Raw genomic sequence first — 21,649 nt, 5'->3', positions numbered from 1 at the left:
AGGACTATTTTACCATTTGAAAGTGGGTGCTTTGAGCTGTGAGGATCACAGCCTATTATTCTTTTATATCAAACCAACAGAGCATTTTTCAGAAACCCTAGGACTTAGGAAATGTATATGATTTAAACTAGGTAGGACACATTATGCTTTGAATAGCAGCAAACAGGGATATATCAGGGCTGCTATGAACAGAATTTGTCCTAGTCTTAATTATTCTTATCTTGGTCTCCTGGTATGAAATAGTTCATATTTCAGAGCAAAATAACGCATAGTTTTTGAACTCGCACAGGATGTGGTCTAGCTGTATTGGTGCCTTTTCTAGAGATGGGCTGGCTTCTCCACTTCCAAATTCAGCTCGGTGAAAAAGCCCTGCCAAGGAAAGGGAATGCTCTGGAAAATCTACAGTGAATGGTTTCATCCCAAGCCTAAGTCTGGAAAAATTCTTGTAGGCTGACTTCCTGATAGCAATTCCTATGTTGTTTTATTTACCATAGGGTCAAGAGATCCCGTTTAATAAAAGACTGAGTTTGGCCACTGAAAAACTGCTCTTCCCAGCAATTTCAGGTTTTCCAGTTCAGCTGGTTTTAAATGCCTCTGCAGCAATCAATGTAAAAATCAAAGGGGATGTGGATTTCAAGCACCGATCAAATTTTTTCATTAATGGATATATCAAGCCAAGGTATGCTTTGGTTAATAGAGAGCAGATCTGTTTAATTCAGGTGCATGTTTCTTACTTCCACACATTTCTGACAGCAAGGAGATGTGGGGATGTTTTGGGTACAAATTCCATATGGAGCAGCAGAGTTGATCAATTAGTAAATCCTTGGAGATTTCCTTCCATGATCACCGTTGTGCTATATGTTGCTATGTTCTCTTTCCTGACTGTTTGATTTTAAAACCTTTCTTGCTGCCTCTTTGTCAGCCATGTTCTTTAGTCATCCTAGTTAGAGTATCTGTAAGGCACTTCCTACAGGCTTGCAGGTGGGTGATCTCATGAGTTGTTTTTTCTGTTGTACAGATAACTTTCCTTTGGATTTTATAAGGCTGTTCATTCTCTGTGCAGTGGAGCCACAGGGCAGCCCTGGCATCAGCTCCGGGTAGCCGCAGTGAGAAGGGCCTGGCAGCAGCGAGGGAAAGTGGCCAGGTCTGCTTTTTCCTTGCCCCCAGCAGCAGCTTTTGCTCGGCTAGCACCACCACCGCTCATCATGGCTGGGTGGGTATGGAGCAGCACTGCAGGGAACCTGACCCCCTGTGTGGGATGGGCCAGGGCTGTGTGTTCAGCCTGGGGCACAGACCTTGCAGGCACGGGTCCCAGCTGGGCTCAATGGGACTAGGGCTGGTAGTGGTGGCAGCAGCTGGAAGGAGCTGCCACTACCATGGCTGCCAGGAAATGGAGTTCAGCTGCAAAAGTACCCCAGCTCTTCTGTGCACCTGGGGGCAGTGGGACACGCCACAGGCCATATGGTGCCTGGGCCAGACAGGACCAAGGGACCCTACTGTGGGCTGGACAGAGTTCTTCTGTAGGCTGCATCTGGCCCACAGGCCTTATTTTGCCCAAACCTTCTCTAAATGGTGCTGGAGAATGGGGTCTCCAGTCTCAAAGGCTAAGGATGGAAATTCAAAAAGATGGAGCCTGAATTGATTCAATCTTTGCAGGTTAGTCTAACCTGCCTAGATTGAATCAGTTTGCAACTGCAAAGAAATTCTGTCAGGACTGAGGAAATGCTGGCACATGCCTGCAATGGCTCAGGCCAGGAGCCGGGGGGGGGGCACTAGAGCATCCCACAGCTGCACGGAAGCTGTGCTGGGAGGCAGCTGCAGTGGTGGGGCTGGGGACATAGCAAAACGCTGGCTGGTATGGCTCCTGGGGGAGGGCAGGAAGCGGAGTTATTACTCCCTCCACCCCCTCTGACCCCGGGAGACTGCAGCACAGTCAGCTCGCCCTGACTGCCACTGCCACCACTTATTCCACCCTGCCAGATGCCAAAGAGAGGGGGGAATTATCGCCCTGCCCCTGAAGCAGCCTCTTGCTGGTCAGAGGGGTGCAAGCAGGGGTCAGAGCTGCCACAGACCACATGGGGTAGGTGGTGATACTGGAGTTCAGAGGGAGCTATCACCTCCTCCCTCCCCCCAGCACCACCGTCACCACTTGTCTGCGGCAGCTTTGTCTGCCCCACCCTCCAGGAGTTGGGGCACGGACAGAGCCTAGCTTGGAGGGCCTCTTAGGTGGGGGGCAGGGATGGGGGTTATTTTCCCCTTCTTCCAGTATCCAGGGCTTATCTTCCTGCTTGCTCCCTGTGATCAGTGGCAGTCGGGGTTGACAGACCCCACTGCAGTCCCCTGGGGGCAGAGAGGGGGATAACCCCACACCTGGCCTCCTGCCTAAGGGGGCCCTGCTGGCCAGGATCTGGCTGTGCCCCCGCCCCTGGAGCAGTAAAGGGGGAGCGACCATCATGGGGGCAAGAGTCCCTGTTACAGTATCCTGGAGCATGGGCCTGTTTCTAGTGAGGGAGGCATGCTGTAGGTGGGGGTGGGGAAGGGAAAGCAGCTGGAGACAAGCGGTGGCAATGCTAGGGAGGTTTGGGTGGTGATGACCCCCCTCCAAGCCCTGGCACCACCGCTCACCCGGTGCAGTCTGTGGCAGCGTTGACCTGCTGGGGTTGAAAGGTGGGGTCAGCTCTGCAGGGCTTGAGCAGAGAGCCCAGCCCAGTGAGCATGCTGGGATGCTGGGGGACTCTGGTTTAAGGTAAACTAGGAAGGAGTCTGGGACAGACAGCATAAGCCAGTTTGAGCCCAATCAGTTAAGTCTGATACTGCATTCAGCCAGGTTCATCTCAAACTGGTTTTGGCCAGTTTGAAACTGGCTTTTATGCACTGAACTTCTGTTCTGTTACAGGTTGAAACCAGTTTCTGATCACTTAAACTGGTTTATGTGTAATGTCCCTAGCTACGGGGACTGTAGTATAGGGCATAGTTTATGTATTTTTTAATTGTATGAGACTTTTGCATTAGGATAATTAAACCAAAAATATTCCTTCTCTCTGTTTTTCCTGCCACCCTATTAACTCAGGAGAGAAGGTCTAATCTGAATCCAAGTTGTATACCTCTGGTATTTGTCTTGCATTTTCACATAATTCATCCATTATCCAACAGTTCTTCCAAAGAGCTTCCTGAAAACAGATGTTCATACAAATATTTTTTCTTTGCGCTGTTTTTTGTTTTTGTTTTTTTTGTCCTGCATTTTTTGTGTGTGCTGGATATAGAACTCTAGCAAGTCTACAAAATCCTTCTGCTAGGAATAAAATGTGGTAAACCCAAGTATTTCATCCTTCTTCTGAGACTACTCAGTAAAACTGTATGCTGACTTATTCCTGAATGCTGGTACACATCACATTATGTTTTGCAAGATTTTTAAGATATTTTGCAAACATTTGAAAACAGAAATATTAGTTCGATGTTTAACTGGTGTCAGTGGAGATATATGATGCCCTGTATATTCTTACCTGTCTCTGTCCTAGACATAGAGAGGTGTTTTTTACTTGTTTCCTTTACCTTTGCTATATCATATGTAGAGAACTTTTTACCCTAGATAACTGAGTCCAGTCATTTTGCTTTCTCTCGAGACCTGCTGGTAAAGCGCAGATTTGTGTCCAGCTACTATTTCAGCTTGTACAGATAGCTGTGTCTCATACTAAAACTGTATGTTCATATGTTTGGAATATTTTCAGTTGCTTAATAGGACTGAACATCCACTCTAATTTTAAAGTTAACAGTAAAAAGCATGTGGTATCAAAAAGGAGATATTTGTTACAGGGAAGAAGAAGCCTGTCCTTTAGATAATGATCTTGGCAACAAAAACGGTATTTTTCAAAGGAAACTGTGGTTTGTTGTTGTTTGTTTATTTTGGCATTCTTCGGCAGTGCATTTATCCAGATTTCTACCCAAATGGGAACTGTGGGGATTCTGGGAAAAACTGGCTTGGCCTGGGTAACTGGTGTGAAGACATCAACCAGCCTGGATGGAGGAATCCAGGTAAAAAAAGGACAAGAACTTAAAGCATTTTTGAACACCCCTGAAGAATCCATGGAAATAATTGATTTCAGGTAAGACCAAATGAGTACATCTTCCAGAAAAAACTAACAGTGATCCCATTGCAGAATCAGAATCTAGCTAGAAGTGTTGTAAGCAGTGCAATAGCTTACATCTGAATTAAGTTTTCTCTTATAGATACTATGAATATACTTTAGCAGTAAACACAGTTGCAGTCTAACTTAGATGGCAGTAGAAAGCTGCCAGCCAAAAATAAAAGCAGCTGGAATTACACAGGTATGATTATATTGCTTCACTAGAAATTTGTCCATGTTACTATCAGAATGCAATACTAGCTTGATAACTTTCCTGTACAGGATTTTTTAGAGTTATGACACTAATGAACTGCTGCTATCCCCCAAAATATTTTTCCTCTTTCTTTCACTGAAGCTTCTGTGTATCAGGGAATTATGCTAGTGCAGCAAAAACAGATATATTCCTGCAGATTTAAAAAACTTTAAGTATAAAAATAAGTAGCATAATTTGATAGATCATAATTATCTGAGTTGTGCATGTACTCTTCTAGCAAGTGTCTGCTTATATTCCTGAATATATTGGGTAAAGGATGCTTCATGAAATGGTGCCTCAACAAATTTCAGATTTTAAACAGATGAAGTGTTTGTGCTAATGAAAGCTGGGCTTTTTAGTTTGTATATCCAGGCTTTTTTTGTTTTCTTCCAACCTTCAGATTTGATAGTCCATTGGAAAATTCTTTGATCAGAAACATAGCTGGATATGATGACATATCATAAGCCACATGCTCTGGCCACTTGGAAGTTATGGCAGATTTATGAAAGGTTTACAGCATACGGATTGTTGGTTTTGTATCTGTGTCTTGCTTTTGTACCTTTTGCTATACTCTGTGATGTGCAGGCAGACCAGTTGTGAGCTCAAGGTGGTAGAATTAGCATTTAAAGTACTCTCTCCTTTTAAGACCATGAGCAGGTTACTGGTTTAATTTTGTTTCTGAAAGCTAAGATGGATGACATCTCATTAATTTTTGAAAGAATGAAAGCCAAAATCAAGCAATTTTCTCTCTGTATTCTACCAATTAAATAAGTTAGAGGCTGTGTTGAGTTATATACTTCAAGTTTATTGGCCTGTATTTTGGACCCAATGCATTTTCTGCATTTATTAAGTCTTGTTTGCCACTCTTGTTATGACTTATAGCTTTGGATTTAACTGTGGTTGGGATTTAGATATTTTTCTGATAATAGCTTGGGAGTAATTTTTCTTCCTATAGGTGCATAGGTCCACATCATGGACCTGGCACTGCAGGTTAAGTAAACTGGCTGTGTTGTCTTGGAGGTCTATAGAGAATGGTAAGGTTTGATGGAAGATTGCATAGTCTTTTGTGGGGGAGGCCAGTCCCTGAACACCTGCCTAGGCCAAATTGGATATCCCCTGCCTCGTTTCACTCATCCTTTCCTATCCTGTGTGGGGAAGCCACATCTGTTCTATCTTCACCCTGATAAGAGCAATAAGGAAAGGAAAAAGGAAAGTTCCGGTGCTTTTTCTGCTAAGGAAGAAAACTTAGGAAGCTCAGTTTAGATTCTGTGGTTTAGAGGCCAATCTGTAGCTTGTCTGCAAGTTAATTTTCAGTGTAGTGCAAAAATAATGAACATTAAAGGAGGACAGCTAGTGCCAAATACACATAACCTTTCCTTCCCTCAGCACCTAGCATTTACATCTTGGAATAAACTTCAGCAATCTTACTTAAATAAGATCTTAAATAATTACTGTACAATAGAATTCAATCTATGTCACGTGCAGGGATCCAGGTTTTTTATTCACCATGGAAAAATGCGGTAAAACCCAGATTTTCTCCTTTTAAGGAGAAAAACATGGGAAATGATGGGTTTCTCCTTGGAGGTTGGCAGAGTTCCAGCCTGCAAGGGGCTGGTGGGAGCAGGAGTAGGGCTGTCAGGCAGGGGGTGTCATCGGCACATACACGTAGCACCCAGGCAGCCTGGAGAGCAGCTCCCACTGGTAAGTTGTGGGGAGGCCCCCATAGTGAGGGAGGGAGGGAGTTGAGCAGGGGTGGGGCTACTGTCCAGCCTGAGCAATGCCTGGGGCCAGAACATGTGGCTGCAGGGCCCAGATAGGGAGTGGGACAGGGATGTGAGTGGTTAATGGGTGGGGGAGGGGGGAGACCTGGCTCCTCGCTGCTGCATGCACTCGGGGGGGAGGGGCATGAGAAGCACGTGCCCCCCAAATCTGTGCACAGGGCAGGTGTGCACTGCCCACTACAGGCTTGGGGTTCCCCACCCTGCTGCCCTCCTGCCAGGGCCTCTGCAACCCATGGGTTGATTCCCCAGCTCTCTGATCATTCCCCCAGCTCTTCCCAGGGGGCACGGGCCCCTGGATCTGTGTGCTGGGTTTCAGCAGCCTGCAGCAGCAGCCTGCTGAAACCCCACAAGCAGATCAGGAGCCTGCGCCCCCCAGGAAGAGCTGGGGGAAGCGATCAGAGAGCTGGGGCATCAAACCAGTAGCTAGATGTCAATATCAGAGCAGTTCTCCTCACCCCCCTTGTCCCTCCCTCTCCTGAGTTTATGCTTAGCTGCAAGCAAGCCTGCTTTGAAACTCAAAACATTTCAAAAGTTTCAAAATGTTTCAAGTGTCCTCATTTTGTTTCGCAGCTGTTTCGAAGCCTTTTGTTTCATTTCAATTTCACTGTTTTGAGCTCAAAACGAGTCGAAATAGCTTTGAAATGAAACACCCATTGAAATTTCACACAGCCCTTCTGGCAGGGCCAGGAGGCTGCAGGTGCGGAGTTGGGGGCACCAATGGGTGAGGGGAGCTCTGGGTGGGGAGTGATGGATTTTGGGGGTTTTAATCAGAGAATCTACAATAATTTTTTCTTTTTATCAGAGAATTTTTTATTTTTAAACAGAGAAAAGCAGGATCCCTGTTCATGTGTCATGACTGTTTCAACTTTATAAACCCTTTCATCCAAGCCAGAGCCTGTATTCCCTGTCATGTTACAAAGAATCATTCTGGTCTCATGGCAAGAACCAAAACTACATTTAAAAAGAAAGCATGGAGGTTCAGAAATGAATGGAGTTACCTTAAATTAGGGTGAACTAGTTGCAGTTTTATCTAGTTCTCAGCATCTCCCCCTCTACTTTTCCCCATGCATAGAATTCTCCTTTGTGGATTTGTGTTCTCTCTGGTTTTGAATGGGAAACTTGCTGTGTGGATTGGGATTAAGACCAAGTGGATGGTAACTCTACATAGCACCACTTGTCTTCAAGTCAGTCAGCAAATAGAAGCAAGAAACCCTGCTCTTCTTGTCAGAGGATGGCTTAGGCCCGAATTATTGTTGTCAGTTGTGAATTTACTGCTTTTAAATTCCCCAGTTCTGTTTACATTTTTTTTCTTCACTATTATATTTCTCTCCTTTTTGCTTGTGACAGCAGCTGCCTTCTCTACAGGTAATGCACTTTCTCTCCTCTCCTGAAGGCAGTAGTGTTGCACAGAGGTGCAGCAGGGCAACTCTGTGCCTGAGGCAGGCACAAATGCCCAGGGCAGCATGGGCTGCCATCCTGCTGATTGCACTGGGACAATGAATTGTTGTTGCAGTGGTGGCTATTTTTTGCACACTCCTACAAAGGCAGTGACTGGGCTGCTGTCCTGGTCACCCCCTCTTCAGTTACACTACTAGAGTTGCACTGAAATGAGTCCTGAGAGCATTAGGCCCTCTGTGTGGGGTCTACATCTAAATTAGAGTAAGGATTGTTCTGCATCTCTTGCAGGCAAATTTAGACTGCTAATACGCAGCTTATGTACCAATTAAGTCCCTTTCAAGACTTATTTTGACCGCATAAGCAACGTATAAGCTTTTGTGTTGGTCTTCTGCAAAATGACTTGCTGCTTCTCTGAATACAAATACCTTCTTGATCCCAGAAGAACTTGAGCTTTTTTATATTTTACACCTAGGAGAAAATGACACTGAATTAAAGACAAGCCAATACATTTTTGTGTAACATTTACAGCTGTGATAAAATAAAGGTCTATATGCATTTCTTTATTATAGCTCTAAAATTTACCTCACAACAGCTGATGGAATGGAAAATATTGATGGTTTCCAAGACCGAGTAGAAAGCAAATCCTGCACAAGTGAGGAAGGTAGGTCTGTTGGTATAGCATTTGTCATTTTTTAATTAAATTAACATGTAGGGAAATCTGAACCAGAGCCTACAGCAAAAGTTTTATGCAACAGAGAATTTCTTTCTCAGCACATTACTTCAAAATAGGCTACCTGCTTGCAATGTTTATCTGATAGCTGGTATTTTTTTTTGTTCATTCTGTTCTAATTGAATGCAATGCTGTTGTGTTCCACCAGTATCCAAGATTATTGGCTGGCAATTGTGTTCTGAAATGTCTTACCCTGACTCAACCAGTAGTTTGCCTTTCCCACTTTCTGGGCCCATGAAAGCATCTGTAACATTAACAAAGCAAGATAGAGGTCTTCGGCAGTACCTGATGGAAGCAGCTTATAATTATGTTTCTCAGGTACAGTTACATCATCATTTACGCTGTATATGGTAAATGAGTTAATTTCCTTAGACCAGTGATTCTCAGCCAGGATGCCTCAACCCTGGGGTGCCTTGATCCTTACTGGGATGCCATGGGGTATTGCATAATGTTAGCACTGTATGGTATGCAAACAAAGTAATCCCAGAGATTTTCAAATAGTCCATAGTGCTAAAAATTTCTGACCTGTTGTAGTCTTTCTAAGCACTTTGCAGCATAAGAATTGCTCTATTATTTTTCCGTAGTCAAAAATGCAGTGAAAACAAAGAGCTGACATTTTCTGAGGGATGCCTTGGGCACTTTTACATGTGCTTCAGGGGTGGCGGGTGGGGAAGGGGGACGGCAGCACTTTAATTAGAGTGTCTCTGAGAGCTGCTCTAATTAAAGTGCTGCAACATCTCGTGTATCAGCATCCCTACATTTTAAAATGGCAGCAAGGGCACGTGAACTAAGGCTCATTCAACAAGCTTTAGTTCGAGCGCCCCTGCCACCATTTTGAAGCACGGGGAAACTGATACATGAGATGCAGAGACTGGCTGGAGCACGATAATGACCACGTTCCAGCAGACTCAATTAATTGAGTCTGCTCCAACGTGCTGTAATTACAGTGCATTGGAGCAGCCTCCATGCTCATGTATAGGCACCCCTTGAGTCTCAAAAGGTTGAGAATCATTGCTTTACTTTGTAGTGTATAGCAGTGTTAAAGTATGTTGTATGTCCAATTGGTTATCAGTCTCGAGCAGTAGTTCTCAATCATAAGCCATTTCATCACTCTGAAGTTTGTGACCCAAACTCTGGTCAACCCTACTTTTGGACCAAGCTCATCCAGAACAATTGAATATATGTAGGGCTCATGTTCCCAAAAAAGGTCACAAACTCCAATTTGGGGACCACTGATCTAGGAATTCAGGCCTGCTTAGAAAGGAAAAAGTGGTGTGGGAAACTATTTGTGGTGGCTAAATATTAGTATACTTACTTAAAAGGCAGGACACAGAAAGGTTAAGTAGTAGTCAGTCTTCTTGTGTGGCCTGGGCAAGAGCTTGGAGTAGAACCCAGAATGGCTGAACTGGTGCCTCTTACTGATACCTGATCTATACTTTCAAAGTGTAAAACAGATTTATAACTAAATCTGGTTAAATCAGTAGTAACCCTTAATAGGGACACTTTTACCAGATTGATACTTGATAAAGAAAGCTTTTTTCTTTCAAAGCTAAATTAATTTTAAGTAGGAGTTAAATAGACTCAAGTGAATATACCTTTAGGGGTATGCACCAACTGAACTAGATTATTTTTTAACTTGATTTAGCCCTTTTGCATATACAAAGCCTAAAATGAAGGTTTATTGCCCTTTGGGAGAGATGACAAAGATTTCTCTTTTTTCCAAGGACAGTTTTCTAGGTCCTATTTTGAAATGCAAGGTTATCAACAGGGATCTTGGTTTTCTGTATTTAAAAATCCTAAATTCTCTGATTAAAAGCCTCAAACTCCATGTTTTCTGTGATTAAAATCAAATACCACTATATATGTAGGTATCAGTTGAACACAATGTTTTATTGATATATTTACAATTTTAAAGCAATTTGGAAGCCTAGCAGTGACTCTATTATTATAATAAAATAAATTCTAAATACCTATATATTTTGGTGTTTTGGGGGTTTTTTTTAATTTTTTTTTTTTTATCATGAAAAATCAGAGCTCCCCCTTTCTCCTTCACTCACCAAGACATGGGTCCAGCTGTGGCTGTGGCTCCTACTGCTTTGTGGCACTGATATGCCAGTACCCTGCCCCTGCCCCTGCCCCTTCCCATGCCGTTGCCTCTCACTCCCAACCCACAGCCTTCTCAGCCTTGCCAATGCCCCTCACTCCTTATCCGCAACCTCCTGGCCCTTCACTCCTGACCCACAACCCCTTTCCCTCCCCATCCCAGTGTGCGAGGAAGGGGGTGGGTGTGTGGGCAAGGGGGGGGGGGTGGTGTCGGCACAGGCAACATGTATTGAGAGGGGTTGGGGGACACGTACCTCCCAGATTTCTGCACCTACAGCAGGGCACGGGGCTACAGCTGGGCTGGACTGGCAGTTGCCACTGCTGCAGCCCAGCAGGCAAGGCCTGGCATGGGAGGGAGTGCCGCACCACCATGGCTGCCATGGTGAGGCGTGGTGGCGGTGCAGAGTTGTGCCCCTTGCTGCTGCTGCTTCTGGGCAGGCAGGGGGCACCTGACTTTGGCCATGGTGGTGCGGCACTCCCTCCTGCGACAGGTCCCATCTGCTGGGCCGCGGAGGCAGGGCCTACCTAGAGCTGGTTCATCCAGTCTGCAGCCCTGTGCCCCACTGCGGATACAGTAATCTTAGAGGGGAACATGCTCTCCTCCCCCTGCCACGTTGTCTGTGCCCCCCACATGTTGCCTGTGCCCCCTCAGCCTCCTAATGTCGCCTATCCCCCATTTCCCACTTCCCCCCCCAGACTTACCTGGAGAGAGCTGCAGGACCTACTCTCCACCACACTGCCTGGATGCCATGTGCATATGTGCATGCACATATGCATGTGGCCCCCCATGTTCTGCTCCACCCAGCCCTTGCAGGCTGGAACTCCACTAGCCTGTAAGGGGAAACCCTTTAAAGGAGAAAATCCATATTTTGGCACATTTTTCTTTGGCAAATTGAAAACCTGGACCCCTAGCTTATTGCTGATTTTTTTACAAATGAAACATGGACTTCAGGAAATTGCTTCATACGTGTGTTTTCCTAGTAGACACATTGTATTTGGAAGATGTAAATCTGGTTAGAAGTGGCCTCATGTGGACAAAACCAGGAAAACTTAACCATCCATATTTAATGAAATGAAGGAACAATAAAGTGATCAAGGGTAAGAGCAACCAAAAGGATGGAAGAACACTTCTGAGTTGAAATTACCTCATGTCAAAGATGTGCCTAAATCACACCCCCCCCCCCCCCAACAGGAAATGATTGGCAGCCAAGAGGAACTCAGGGAAAATAGGATGTACTGTTTGTTTCGTATACCAAACTCTAAGATCATAAGAGGACTCCATGCTTTTAAAAATAACTTGACTTTTTATTAAGAGAACTATTTATAGATGTTCTGCAATGGCAACTAGGATTTAAACTATGTGCATGTAGGTTAACTTCTTTGTGCCTCCTGCAGTCTTTCTTTGTACAACCTCTGCTCCTCCAGGTTGATAAAATATTAGCAAAGCCATTTGGCATTTGTGACCTATGGCACTGTGAAGATTTTAATGGGTAAATACTATGGATTGGGACTTTCAGACCTTGAGCTGGACTTAAATGCAGAGACAGCCTAAACTTACTGGCACAGCCATAGACAGTATAGCTTCTTTTGGACTGCCCTTTGATTTTTTTCAGTTAGTCATGGATTTATTACTGAATTACACAGCTTAGCATTAGAAACCAAATATTGACTATTGCCTCCCACTTTTTTTCAGCAGAATTTCTGATATTTTTTTCTCAAATTTGTTTATGAATCAAAATTTCAATATTCTAATGCCCAAATCTGTCCTGATCAATGACAGCCATTGATTTTGTTAGGAAAATATAGACTATTAAGAGTCTTAATTAAAGTAACAGAAAAGGCTTAAGTGAATTAAGCCTGAGCTGAAAAGTTTAGATCTTAACAAGGACCTTATATCCAACTGCCCCCAAATTTTGGCAGGGCTCAGTGTTTTTGTAAGAGGTGTTCATTCTATTGTGAACTGTTCAGGCGTTCAGATGAAAATTCCCAATCTAGCACTGGACACAGGATAGAAGATTCAGCCTCTTGCTTTGGTAACGTGTGTGAGAGTTAAACACTTGGAATGAAAAAATAAATAAACTTCAAATGACTTGGGGATGAGAAATGGAATGTTTTATAGAGGAGTTAGAGAAGCAGATTTGAGTTCTCAGCATAGCAATGAAGCTATGGAGTGATTCCGTGTGTCAGATTTAATTTTGTATGCAATACCACATGCAAAAGTCATTTTCATTTTTTCCTAGGAAGATTCTTGGATGCCAAATGAAGCTGTCCTTCATTTCTTTTTTGGGACTCCAAAGTCAGACCTGAAACGGGATGTTGGTATTGAGCTAAATTTTAATGTTCCACAGAAGAAATTCCGAATTCAATTCATACAACCAAAGAAAAAAATCCAAATGGATGGTAGGTGTTTCAGTTAAGAGACAGATCTTCAGGTAGTGTCAGTCAGGAGTGTTCTGCTATTATTTACTGTTTAACTATGGCATTGTTAACATTATGTTGCAGTTTTAAACAGCGTGTTGGGATATATTTTTTATACAAGACATGGTAAAAGTGAAATTTTATTGTAACTGCATATGCAACCAAAAACATAAGTGCCTGTATTTTTCTCTAAGGAAAAATTGAGCTCTCTAAGAATTCACGAATTGGACACCTGGAGTTGATACTAGATGATCAAGATGTATATTACATTAAGGTAGGTCTTCAGACCCAAAATGTCAATATGCAAATGAATATATAAATAGAGGAAAGATAAAAAATATCCCTCTGGAAGGACAATGTACTGTACTGAAATATACATGTACTGAATTGTGTGACAACAAGAAATAATTAGGGTTGTTTTTTGTTTTGTTTTTTTTTTACAGATCCACATAGTGGTAAATCATCACTAAATTGTTTAATCCAGGGGTGGTCAATCTCTGGCCCACAGGCCAGATGTGGCCTATGGAGCCATGGCATCTGACCCACAGAACTCCCCACAGGTCAGGATATTTGGCAGCAGGGAAGCAGTGGCAAGTTAATACAGTCACAGTCTCCTGCGGCCAAACTCCCAAATCCCAAGCCCTACAGCTGGCCGTGACCCCTTCCCTCTGTCTGGATTGGTTGGTGTTAGCCTATGCCCCCTTCCCCTTCCAGGGGGCTGGGTTGGGGCCACATCAAGCCCCCTTCCCTTCTTAGAGCCAGATTGGAGCTGAGCTATCCCCCATGACCCTCTGTGCAGCTGGATTGGGAGCAGAAGTCGGATCTCACCTGGAGATGGACTGGACACTACCAATCTGGCCCGTGGATACTACCTATCAGGCAAAAAGGTTGAGCATCACTGGTTTAATCTCTGCAAAGGAATAACTTTAAGACAGGTTCCAACTTATTATTTAAAGTACTGTTGTATCATTCACATTTCTTGATTAAAATAATACAGACCTTTTCCAAAGTCAACTGAAGTCAGAAGGATGGATTCCTATAGACTTCAGCAGGCTTTGATTCAGTATGTGAATGTATATTCTAATCCCTCATGCTTTCCCAGATATTAAGGAGAGAGCCAGGCTTTAATGGTTACAGATAGTTGGAGGAGTGATAATGGAGTACAGAGCCTTCTACATTAAATTGCTGTAGCTAGGTTAAATTGTGCCAGCTCTAGGGCTGACTGATAGCGTACGCTCACACTATGGTGTTCTAATGCTGACCTCTTCTGGCCACCCTCATTAACATGGTTCAGAGTTAGAGCTTGTACTACCCTGCTACTCCCCAGTGGCTGCCAGTTTATGCAGAGTTATCAGCAGTGTCTTATGGGATGTGACTTTGTGCTGAATGTAGTTCCCAGTGTTATTATTTTGAGAGCCTGATTCTTTAAGTAGAATCTAGCAGGCAAACCCCTGGAACTGTGCTGAGTGATTGCAGGCATCCCCTTGCCCACCCATTCCTATTCTTTATTCAGGCTTGGAGCCTTGGCCTGGGATTTTAGAATGAGGTTTGGCCTGGGATTTTTTTAACTTGAACATGATTCCAGATGAATGCATTGTGAACTGATTTCTTTGCAGCTGGCTCTCTTTTGAAGCTGTGCAGTCTTACAAAGCAAAGTTGTATTCTGGCCCTACAGAACTGGCCAGAATGAGCCCAGTGTCTGAGCCCAGATTCAGCTGGTCACTTGTATGAACTCTGTGGAGACAGGAATGTCCCAAGTAGTATACTCTTTATAAAATATATATATATAATGAGTTGTGGGAAAGAATAAGACTGTGCCAACACTGAAACTACAGAACAACAGAAGACATTAAGATGGACATTTAGCACTGCACTCCTACTAAGATTTTTTTTTTTTTAAATTCACTTCCCAGGAATTAGGCAGTAAGTTTTTGTTTGTTTGTTTGTTTTTTTTCCATTCATTGTTTGGGTCCACAAGTTGGATACTCTACCCTGCAAGAATCAATCCTAGAGAAGCCTTATACATTTTTCAATAATAAGTGTAGCTGTTTACCAGCTGTTGTCTTTACAGTACAATCTCAATCAGGATATTTCTGATTTTCTCCACTATTCAACAGAGTGATAAACCCAAACGATATACCCAAACTCTCATTGCTGACGACTGCATTTGCATTCTGTCCCGCTCCAAAGAAGTTCCAAACTGCCATATAGGCACTGTTTGCAGTAACACTATCAGATGGATTTTGTTTCTGTTTCCTTCTTCAGTCTTTAGGCCCAGTGCTGCAATGTATTATATGCATTCGTCTCCCATTAAAGTCTGGGAGCTGAGGTTATCCAGCACCTCACAGCACCATGCCCTTAGTTGGAAAAGTAAATTCTCCCTGCTTCTCCATCTTCCTCCCTCCAAGTTGCAAAAATGCCCAAGTCTGTAGTAGCTAGGCATTGAATATTAACTTATTTATGCTGTTGGGGTTTTTTTCAGGGAATAACAGGTTTGCAAACAGTGAATGGAGAGCAGAGATACACAACCCAGCTGGAGGTCAAGCTGGTAAAACAGGGCAGTCCTATCATTCTGTCAGGAAACATCACTAAACAACTTGGCAAGAAAATGGCCCTGTTGGTATCCCTGAATAATTTATTGAAGGATGCAGCATTTCTTTCAGGTTAGAGGAAAATGAGTACCTGTTATTCCCCTGTAGTCCTTAGGACATATAGTTTATATGCTGAGAAAAAATGCATTGTGGTTTCCTGGTTTTTAGTTTTTATTCTAAAATCCTGTTAAAATCAATGGGGTGTGTTTTGAAAACATCTGAGGTCAGTATGCCATTTATTTGAAAATAATAGCAGTTGTACAGTAAATTACAGTGCAAAATACATGTCTTCCTTTGATTACAGGTCCTGAGCAGCAAAACATTTTAAATAGCAGTAACATTTGCAAGGAATCATTTTATTACAGAAACATTAACTGATAGTTTCCCAAATTCTGTCATTGTTATGGTTTTATACAACTTCCTATAGTTGCACGTGCATGTGTATGAGCATACACATGCTCACGCATGTAAATATTCCACCTTTCTCTAAACATCAGTTTAGATGGGGTATTTAAAAGGTCTTTGGATCTAATTTGAACTTGGAGGTATTTCTTTCCTTACCAGCAGACTGGGGATGACGTTTTGGAGTGGGGGAAGAAAGAAAATATCAGGGAAGATGACTTTGCTATTGGTGTAGTGTTGATAGATGAAAGTGAATCAATAGACTAGAATAAAACAACATGCAATTCTCTGCAGCTCCTTTTAGGAGCTGCTGCATGCTTTTCCCAAAAGCAAATCCTTTTTTTAACTGAGTTATCATTTTGAACCAACATGTGCTGATTTCTGCTCTTTCCTTAGTACTTCTGGAGAGAAAGTTTGATGATAAAGTGAGGCAGTACTCACTTGAAGGGGAGACTTACCTTCCTGGTGTGCTGGGATTGCATGTCATTGGCCTCCTGCGGCAGCAAGGAAACTTGTGGTCTAATGCTCTACGAATGAAATATGGACTCCTAGGTATTTATGTAAATAGCATTTATTGCTGTGTTATAGGACAAAGTCTAAGCATCTGAAGCACCCCTCAATTCTGGGCATGTCATTTGTCCATATAATCAACATCCGTTTTATGTGATGTAGGGAAAAATGTGGCCACGTTTTGTACGTGATTTCTAAGCTGTGTTTTCTAACATGTGATGCGTTTTTGTACTAATTGGATGAATGTAACACTTAGCATCTTAGTGTGAAAACTCAGAGTTAATTTAAAATGTGCTTTTTGCATATATTTTCTAATATTTTATTAAAATCCACAGTTTCTGCAAATATTTATCCCAGTAAATCCATTGAAAAGTGAAAAAAAATAGGAGCACAAACTCTGAGACCTGATTATTTTGGGAAAAAAAAAGAGGACATTTTTCCAGCACACAGCTGACAGTATTTTCCTAGCTACAGCGTGTAGGTTAGAAATGCTGGGATATTCAAAGAAATTACATGACAATAGCTTCAATATTTGGCCACACCATGTATTAAAACCTGGCAAATAGGTATTTGCAAATTGCAAGGACTGGTGTCAGTTGTGGAATATGGCTGGCAAAGTTTTCTTAACAAAAATATAATCGTGTCAACCAAAATTCACTTGTGACCCCATCACTTCACTAAAATTGGTATGCTAATAAGAATATTACATTGCAAGAAAACTCATACATTCTTGTCCCAGAATAAAGTAACAAAGAGATTACATACTGCTTGCATATTGCAGTGGCTGTTCTGGCTCATGCAGTTATCAACACAAAGCAAGCAACAAGGACTTTTTCATGTTCTCTTTTATTGGACCAACTTGGGGCTGGAGTGGTGCAGTCACTAAGGTATACAGTTGACAATGTAGCAGTTGCAAGTTTGAGACCATAGTAGAAGTACTCGCAGTACTGCCTGTCAGATTTAATGAATCTGCAAGTTCTGCTGAATACCTTGTTACAAGAACACAAAAAGGAAGGATTGGACCAACTGTATAGTTGTGAGAGACGTTAGACCAGTAAAGGATGCTGCCAAAAAAATCCTTGTCTCTCACATATATGGACCTTTGTAGCTACAGTATCATCACTCTAACCCTAGCACAACTCAAAGCAAATATTTTGAGCTTCAGACTAAGTCCTGATGCATTTAGAGTACTGCTGATCTGAAGCTTTCAAAATGACAGGTTTTACTTTACTATCGTGAGATGTTACAAAATCATTATTTTGGCATTCATTTTACGTGTCTTTTGGAGCTTGATTCTTAAGGATTTACATTTCTTAGCTTTTCTCAGCAATCCCTTGGGCAAGAAACTTACCATTTGTTTAAAATGAAAGCTGCAGTTCTTGGGTAACTTCAGGAGCTGGGATTGTAAGAAAAAAATCCCAGTATTGTGCAAGTCTCAGTAAAATTGCAAAGACTGGCAGCATAGTATTTACTAAGGCTCACAAAGGCTTTACCCATGAACACTTCCATGAAAGAGGAAAAGCTGATGCTTCTGTAATTTTTGTTTTTGAGAAAAAAACGAGGAAGATAAACAGGAATACAAAGCAGAATAAACACATAAGCAGTGCTTTGGTTCTCCTTAAGAAAAACCAGACTAAGTACTTGGATCATTTTCATTTTGCCTTTTGCTGTAAGATGACAGATGTTTCCAATTTCCTGAGCTTGGAAATATCTTTTAATTTTATTAGAGTATAAAATAAACATAGCCCCTGAGTCAGCCAATTGCATATGTAAATCGTATGTTGCAGCTTACCTTTCAGGATTTTTGTTTCTAGTAGAATTTGTGGGAGAAATCAAAACTTGTATGGCCTCACCCAACATTTTGCAGATAGCATATGGACTGTAGCTTGAACTGAACTTGCCTGCATACTAATAACAGGAGAGCTGCACCTCTGTGCAGGTGGCAAAACTCAGCGAGGAATCTGGATAAACCTCAAACAGTAGCCCAGCCAGTAGCCCCCAACCTACCCCTGAGCACATCCCGCCCGCATCCCATGCCCCCTGTCCCAGCTGGGCAAGCAGTGGCAGCGCCCACATCCTGTGCTCCCCTCCCTCAGCTGGCCAAGTGGCAGTGCCCGTGCCCCTCTTCCATGGCTGGGCAAGTGGCAGCACTGCCCACATCCCATTCCCCCGGCCCAGCAGGGCAACCATTTGGCTATGCCCTGCTGCTGCTTGCACAGCTGGGGCAGGAGGGCATGGGATATGGGCATGGCACTGCTAGGAGTGGGAGCTATGCCCTGCTGCTGCTTGCCCCCTTCTACCTGGAGCGCACCTGCATCGCACCCCTCGCCCCCACCCTGACTGGGCAAGCAGCAGCAGAGCATAGCTCCCACTCCCCACACTGTTGCGCCCACAGTCTGTGCCCTCCCCCCCAACTCCCCTCCATGAGTCCTGCGCCCCTCCGACCCCATCTGGGCAGCTCGTCCCAGTCCCAGCCCCAGCCCCAATCCCTCCCTTGCTGTGGGGGCATTGATCTGCCCCCCATACCCCTCCCCTCCCTGCTTCCGCCCACCAAAATAGTCTTACCAGCTGGAGGTAGCTGTGTCCAGTCCAGTGTAGTGAGGACTGCTGCCTGTTTAGTCTATGGTTGAATCTCCAAAATGGCACTGAATCTTTTCCAAATCAATTCGGAGACTTTCAATTTGATTCAGACCTTTTAACTGGTCTCTTGATTCAATTTAGATTCAGAGATTCGGCTGCTGAATTGGGCCGAATCTCCCCCGAATCAAATCGGCTACCAAAGCTTTGCACAGCCCGCTCGTTACTACTGCACAGTAGTGTCATGTGGCACAAAGCAGTAATTAGCTACTGCACAGTCAGTGTCACCAAAAAGCAAAGCTGGGTTATTTAATACTGGTGTATGCAAGTACTAAATGACGGTGCTGTAACAGCTGTACAGTCACCATCCCATGTAGATGCGGCACCTGTGTAGTGAGTGCATGCTCATTAACAACTTGAGCGTGTTTCTAGCTTGAGATATTTAGAATACAACAAAAATAATAATCCTATAAAAAAGAATGTCATTTTATGCCTAGATGAATAAAAAACTAGAATGGAGACTTGGAGCTTTATTGACTTAATTCTGATGGTTTATTCAAAAACCCTTACCATTTGTGTGTGTTATTTGTTAATTCAAACAGCAGGTGCAAAGAACCTTCAACATGAATGTAATGCAGGGCAGAAAATCAAGGTGGAGACTGGTCCAAATGAAGCCTACAAATTGGATTTAGGACATGAGCTTCACTGTACTCAAGCTCCAGCCTATAATCATAAGGTAGAGTTCAACATGATGCCTTCTGTTAATTGTAGAGTTTCAGTCATAAGGGTGCGGTGGAGGCTAGTTTGGGGACAGTCATTATCTTCTCATTTTGGGTTTCTTTATAGTTTTATGTGTGGGGAAGTTATCAGAAATCTGTCACTAATTTCTGCTCCTGTTTATACCTCTATAAGTTCAGAGTAACTCCAGTGATTTTGGTTTTGTATATGAATTGTTTTCTTGAATTGTATCTTTTGTGAAGTGTTTGTATGGTATTTTTGCATATCCTTTTGCAACACCAGTACTTAGATGCTGACAATAATATGATTTGCCTGCACACAGTAACCATCAAAATAATGGTTTTTGTTATTTGTGTCCAGAAATTAGCATCTTTTACCTGGGTTTGTAACACTTTTCACTTGAGCTTTAATGTAGCTCTATGGAAACTAACTTTTAGCTTAAAACCTTTGGAAGTGGCCAGTTCTCTAAACTGCCAAAAGGCAGTGTGTAACTTTGAATCTTGCCTTCAGTAAATTCTGCATGACCCTTTCCTTTTATCCTAATGATTCTAAAAGCTAAACATTGTTAATACTAAGCACTAAATGTGATCCGTGCACCTGGTTAAAAAGTAGGGTTTCTTATTTGTGAGAAATTTCCATTCTTTTGAAATTTGTTGTGGCCTGAATTGGATGAAAAAATTACATTTTGCAATTTTTCCATGAACTGGAAGCTTCCCAGACCCTGCAGTGAAGTTATCAATGAAACCAACATTCCTGGTCCTGAGACAGTTTATCAGGAGAACTCTGCCTTGCATTTGGTGAAAGTTTAGTTAAACCAAATGTTTCAGCTGAAACTTCTCAGGAGTTTCATGAACTGGCTTTGTTTCATCAAAAAAAAAAAAAAAAAAAATTGCAAGAAATTTCCATAAAGCTCTTGTGAAAGATAACTCACTTTGCCTAGCTACTTAGTCCATAGTCCATGTTCTATATCTATACAATACCTTAAATTAAAGAGGAATCAGAATGCGTAGAAAGATGATGGATTTTGTTCTTCAGGTTCATTTACAGCATGAAGAACGTCCATCCCGGCTCCATTCGCACCTGGAAATGAACTATGGAAAACACTGGGATGAAATCAACAACAAGAAGAAATTGCTGATCAGCCAGACATTTAAAAATAGTTCAAGTCATTCCCTAGCCAGCTACTTCATGGAGGTAATAGCATCTGCTGGGGAAAAGTACTGGCATTTCAGAAAAGTAAAGGGCAAATTGAAAGAAAAATGGGGGGCAAAGCATAAAGTACAGCTGTGCACCAAGAAGTGATTCTGTAAATAGCATAATGGGTATCCTGCTTTGTCGTTTTAGATTAAATGTGCCCAGTATTATAAGATAAAAGGCATTTCTTCCTGATTTATAGATGAGTAAACTTAATCTGGGATCTGAGAGTAGAGCTTAGTTCTTCCTATTCTGGTTATTGTTACTAGGAATAAATGTTCTGCAGTTCAAATTATTCTGTTAGCTACATTTGTACAAATGAATTGCATTCAGTAACTGATAGTCCTTTTGAAGCAAAGAGGGCAAGACTCCAGTCTGTTCCCTTTCTTAACTGCTTTTGCTCTTCAGACAATAATAAATAAACATTTGTTATTAAAGCAAGTAGCTACGACCATGAGTACACCTCCAGCATACTCTGAGGAAGAGGGCTTATTTATTGAGGTAGCCAGTTTTTAGAACCATCCTTATCTTGTGCAGCATATGGCACTGGAGTTGTACAAAATCAGAATTTGTATCTTAATATTACTTGGTTACTTAATATTACTTAAAATCTTAATTCGCTTAGTAGCTTTTTATTGAAAGCAGATTGAAGCATTATGTACCATATAAGAAGCTTCCTTTTAAAATAGTCAATCTACCATATTAAGTCTTTAAAGGAAACAATAGATCTTGGGAAGGCTTGTATCCAGTTGAGACCATGAAAGGGAAAAATCCATGAAAACTAAGACAAATAACAGCAAGAAACCCATTAGCTGGACTCTTGTCAAACC

At 42.5% G+C, this 21,649-nt stretch overlaps 1 protein-coding gene across 3 annotated transcripts in view; it reads left to right on the top strand.

Moving 5' to 3' along the window:
- The window catches only part of LOC102557779 (uncharacterized), a 188,748-nt gene that overhangs the window by 71,117 nt on the left and 95,982 nt on the right, over positions 1-21,649 (top strand). For all 3 annotated transcript variants that reach the window (XM_059716459.1, XM_019494721.2, XM_059716460.1), the window contains exons 18-27: positions 495-679; positions 3,921-4,103; positions 8,126-8,217; positions 8,435-8,604; positions 12,630-12,789; positions 13,002-13,081; positions 15,290-15,470; positions 16,197-16,352; positions 19,490-19,623; positions 20,661-20,819. In XM_059716459.1, coding sequence (XP_059572442.1) covers positions 495-679; positions 3,921-4,103; positions 8,126-8,217; positions 8,435-8,604; positions 12,630-12,789; positions 13,002-13,081; positions 15,290-15,470; positions 16,197-16,352; positions 19,490-19,623; positions 20,661-20,819 — 1,500 coding nt within the window. The remainder of the gene's footprint in view (positions 1-494; positions 680-3,920; positions 4,104-8,125; positions 8,218-8,434; positions 8,605-12,629; positions 12,790-13,001; positions 13,082-15,289; positions 15,471-16,196; positions 16,353-19,489; positions 19,624-20,660; positions 20,820-21,649) is intronic.

Source organism: Alligator mississippiensis, chromosome 13 (genome assembly GCF_030867095.1).
Source record: "Alligator mississippiensis isolate rAllMis1 chromosome 13, rAllMis1, whole genome shotgun sequence".
In the NCBI taxonomy this organism is placed as follows: Eukaryota; Metazoa; Chordata; order Crocodylia; family Alligatoridae; genus Alligator; species Alligator mississippiensis.
The sequence above is the reverse complement of the archived record's forward strand: the minus strand, read 5'-3'. Positions and strand labels throughout refer to the sequence as shown.